Consider the following 5,045-nt stretch of genomic DNA (forward strand, 5'->3'; position numbering starts at 1 on the left):
GGCTGAGCTCGTAGATGATGATAAATAACATAGTTATGTATAATATATTACATTTCTGACTGTATATCCCTGTAATTATTACACACTGTAGCTTTAAAAACTGTTTTATTTGCTCAAAGGTATTCCGTAGGATTTTTATGATTTTTTTTTAAAGACCCTCCCTCTCCACTTTAAAAAAGCAAACCAACAACTCTGTACCCGCTCCCGAGAGGGAATGTCTATTAAATGCGTGTGAGTGCACGCACAAGCCCATTTCTCCTCGTGTACGCTCTGTTTAGAAGTTGCTGTTTGCATCGCTCATTCAAGCTTTTATGTCAGACTCACCACCGGTAAGTATAAATGGGGACGAGCATGTAGGACGGCCTTATGTAAACATATCACCAGAATGATTGACAGTTAGGAGGACCACTTATTTTGATGATCCACCTGGAAAAGAACATCCTCAACTATACCTTTAATTTATTTTAGTTAAGATGAGTTACTATGAACTAAAAACAGACCTCTCTCTATGGTGGCTTTAGAAAATGTCTATATCAGGTCAAATCTAGTTTATTTTCACACTAAACCGCAGTGAACAAGCAGAGAATCTGAGAGTGAGTGAATGATAAATTAGAAAACAGTGAGCATCCTCTTCATCAGACTGTTAAACATCAACAGAGCGTCTTCAGTCAGAGGCTTCTCCACTGCAGACAGACCTCTACAGGAGATGCTTCCTGCTACAGCATCAACATTTATTCCTGTTAGAGTGAAAACATTTCATTTCCTTTTGGGATCAATAAATGATTTTTTAACTGAATGCATTTAAAAAGAATAACAGCTTTTTTCCCCTGTGAAATTATTTTAATTCTCCTAAATATCAACCAGGAAACTAAAGAAAACTCTGAGCTCAGGATAGTTTTAAGCTTTAATATTAAAAGTAAACAGTTTGAATAAGTGATTTTTTTCTCCGGTTGATTATGAAAGAAAAATGGACAAAATAAAAGGGTGAGTGCAGCCCGACCCGGTCCAGGTGGGCCGGCGCCGACCTCTGGCTGCATGTCAATTACAAAACATAGAGAAACAGAAAATAGAGACACTTTCAGTTTGGTTGGTTATTTAAATAACCATTTAAAAGAAGGGAATGTTTTTAGGTTTCTCATAAAATCAAAGCTGAAAGTAAAAAATTGTTTTACAGGTATTTAGTAAAATGCTGTAATTTTGAAGTAGAGGGAGTGGATCTACTTTCAAATGCAGGATTTATTTCTGCTTCCTGATGTGTCTCTAGTTGCCTCTGCTGTAGCTTCTCTGCAGCATCTTCAGTCTCTGATGCTTCATGAACACCTGAGTCTGCAGAACTTCTCTGAGATTCCTGCAGTTTGCTGCAAACAAGCAGTAAAGACATTCAGGGTTGGATCCTGCCTTCATAAATCATATAAAATAAAAGAGGATATCAGCCCCACATGATTTCTACCTGAACTTTATTCAAAGGCAGAGCGAACCACTCTATATGATTTGGTTACAGTAGGATTTATCCTCACCTTGTTTGGCAAAGCCATGCCCTGTCACCATAACTTACAAATATTTACAATTAACTTTTTTTTTTTTTTTTTTTTTGCTGCGTCAACAAAGGAAGCAAAAAGTCAAACATTAAACAGTAACAGGTTCAGATGAATTAAAACTCCATCCTGTTGGTTTGCTGTCCTGTCTGAACAATATAGATGATGGCAATGATGATGATGATGATGATGATCCCTTCATTTAAAGCGCACCGCTGGGTCCGAGCACGTGAGGGACAGGTAGGAGCAGAGCGGGAACCCCACCTGGACCAGCGGATGGGGGCGCGCGCCCAGGAGCGGGGACGCCCACAGACCCTCCGCTGAAACATCCGGGGCGCGGTGGCGCGCCTGCTCCGGGTCTTTGGATAAGATGCTGTCTATGGTGAAGCCTTTGGACCGCTCCGTCCTCTGCGGGCCTCCTCTGGGGGCCTGCTGGGAGGGCTCGGCCCGGTGGGGGCCATCGGGGGGGTCTCTGCTCGGGGAAACCTGCTGCCTCTGTGTGGGATGAACCTGCTGGCTGAACTTGAAGAGAACCGGTTCTGGTTCCGGCTCTGTGCGCTTCGCGTCCTTGGATGGCGCCGGGCCCTTGGCGCGCCTCGGCCCCTGCTCTTTGGCGTCCTGCTGGCCCCTGGCCCTCCGCTTCCTGCGGCGGTAGTTGCCGTTCTCGAACATGTCCAGGCAGCTGGAGTCCAGGGTCCAGTAGCTGCCCTTGCCGGGCCGGCCCTTCTCCCGGGGCAGCTTGATGAAGCAGTCGTTCAGGGACAGGTTGTGGCGGATGGAGTTCTGCCAGCCCTGCTTGTTGTCCTGGTAGAAGGGGAACCGCTCCATGATGAACTGGTAGATCCCGCTGAGGGTGGCGCGCTGCCCGGGCGCGCTCCTGATCGCCATGGCGATGAGCGCGATGTAGCTGTAGGGGGGCTTCTGAGGGGGCTCCTGGGGGCCCGGCACCAGGCTCAGCGCGCTGTCCCCTCCGTACAGGTAGATCAGCGGGGGTCCGGAGAGGCTCAGAGCCGGCGGCACGCGGCCGGGGAACAGAGCCATGAGGCTGGGGAGGGAAAGCAGCGGGGGTCCCTGACACAGCGGAGCCTCTCCTTCCTCAGACTCATGGGGCCCCAGAAAACTGTCCGGAGCCGCTGGTTGGTTGCGATGTTTTGACTCTGAACTGGGAAATAAAGTGTCCATCAGAACCAGCCCACCCACATCCATTCACCCCCCCTTCCCCCGGGGCCCCAGCCAATGAGGGGCCCGCTTATTCTCTCATCTGTTTACAGAATTAGTGCTTGATAAGTCTGCCCACCCAGGCCGAATCAAGCTGTGTTTATTTGGACAAATTTCCGGGCAGCATTTCCAGAAACGCGCTAATGTGCTGTTTGAAAGCCGCAGGTCCCGCGCTGCGCCCCGCGAGGAGGAGGGGGGGGGATAAAACCAACAGGTCTCATCACCTGTTTATGAGCATCGCCATCAAATCTGACCCAAACTAAATCAGAACAGTTCTGAAGTCAGGCTGTTTTATGCTGAAGGTCCAAACATCCAGAAATCATCAGAGAAAAACTCTGCTGTGATGTTTGAATGTTTGTTTGGATTTCCTTCACAGATTCCAAGTTACAGACAAACGGAAAAGGAAAAATAAATGGTGGAAAAGGTCACATTTAATGTAACTGAATCCGATCCCAAAGTTCAGATGTCTCAAGCTGGATTCCCTTACAAGGACAACAGTCAGCGTCATATTTGGAGATGGGACCATGATGCTCTATATTCTGTATTTTCCTGTTTATAGGTCAGAGGAGGATTATAACAACTCTCCAAGTGGACCCAGCTGGGCCCTGCTTACATTAGGGATTCAGAGCTTTTTGGTGAATAAACTCTGAAGTTTGTTCTGTTTCGCTCTCAGCAGGCGGTGATTCATTAGACAATTAAACTAAATGCTGGGATGAGAGGAGAGCTGAAGAATTCAGGATCTGACATTTGGATCCTTCAGGACACATTTTATGACCCAGAAACAGTCCGGCACACTTTGCTGCACTTTCTGGGTTCTGGAACTTTCTGGTTCATTTCCTTTGCTAAGAAAATTCTGGAAAGTAACATTTAATTTGTTAAGTAGTCTAAAAATCTATTGAAGCCTTCCAGAAGTTCTGACCCGTAGGTTCTGGGTTGCACAATGATACAAGTCACCTTATATTACAGTAGTTTTTAAATAATTGCACGGAAAGCTGCAGGTTTCAGGAAAGTAACCAGTGGATTGGAGATTTGTGAAGAACTTTCTACGTCATAGGAAAGTAACCAATAACCTTCAGGAAAGTAATCAATAAGCTGGATTAAAGTTTAAAGTAACATAAACATCTGGAAAAATACAGGTCCTTCTCAAAATATTAGCATATTATAATAAAGTTCATTATTTTCCATAATGCAATGATAAAACTTGAACATTCAAATATATTTTAGATTCATTGTGCAATAACTGAAATATTTCAGGTCTTTTATTGTCTTAATACGGATGATTTTGGCGTACAGCTCATGAAAACCCAAATTCCTATCTCACAAAATTAGCATAATTCATCCGACCAATAAAAGAAAAGTGTTCTTAATACAAAAAAAAGTAAACCTTCAAATAATTATGTACAGTTATAAACTCAATACATGGTGCGGAATCCCTTTGCAGAAATGGCAGCTTCAATGCGGCGTGGCATGGAGGCAATCAGCCTGTGTCTCTGCTGAGGTGTTATGGAGGCCCAGGATGCTTCCATAGCGTTTAGCCTTTAGCTCATCCACAGTGTTCGGTCTTGCTTCTCTCAACTTTCTCTTCATAATATCCCACAGATTCTCTCTGGGCTTCAGGTCAGGAGAGTTGGTAGGCCAATTGAGCACAGTGATACCATGGTCAGTAAATCTTTTACCAGTGGTTTTGGTATTGTGAGCAGGTGCCAGGTGGTGCTGAAAAATGAAATCTTCATCTCCATAAAGCTTTTCAGCAGATGGAAGCATGAAGTGCAACAAAATCTCCTGATAGCTGCATTGAACAGCCCTTGATAAAATACAGCGGACCAACCCCAGCAGCTGACATGGCGCCCCAGACCATCACTGACTCTGGGTACCCGATACTGGACTTCTGGCATTTTGGCATTTCCTTCTCCCCAGTCTTCCTCCAGACTCTGGCAGCTTGATTTCCAAATGACGTGCAAAACTGATCAACAGTCCAGAGCTGCTTCTCTGTAGCCCAGGTCAGGAGCCTCTGCCGCTGTTTCTGCTTCAAAAGTGGCTTGATCTGGGGAATGCGGCACCTGTATCCCATTTCCTGCACACTCCTGTACACGGTGGCTCTGGATGTTTCTACTCCAGACTCAGTCCACTGCTTCCGCAGGTCCCCCAAGGTCTGGAATCAGCTCTTCTCTACAATCTTCCTCAGGGTCTGGTCACCTCTTCTCGCTTTTTCTGCCACACTTTTTCCTTCCCACTGAGGTGCCTTGATGCAGCACTCTGGAAACAGCCTATTGGTTCAGAAATATCTTTCTG

General features: G+C 45.7%; 1 protein-coding gene across 1 annotated transcript; it reads right to left on the bottom strand.

The window, feature by feature from the left end:
* Positions 1-934: 934 nt before the first annotated feature.
* On the bottom strand, positions 935-2,691 carry LOC107093714 (forkhead box protein L1-like). Its single transcript, XM_015388924.1, has one exon. It carries the CDS (start codon positions 2,574-2,576, stop codon positions 1,734-1,736), a length of 843 nt encoding a protein of 280 aa, XP_015244410.1. The 5' UTR covers positions 2,577-2,691; the 3' UTR covers positions 935-1,733.
* Between the last annotated feature and the right edge of the window lie 2,354 nt (positions 2,692-5,045).

Source organism: Cyprinodon variegatus, unplaced genomic scaffold (assembly GCF_000732505.1).
Source record: "Cyprinodon variegatus isolate N-32 unplaced genomic scaffold, C_variegatus-1.0 Scaffold442, whole genome shotgun sequence".
In the NCBI taxonomy this organism is placed as follows: domain Eukaryota; kingdom Metazoa; phylum Chordata; class Actinopteri; order Cyprinodontiformes; family Cyprinodontidae; genus Cyprinodon; species Cyprinodon variegatus.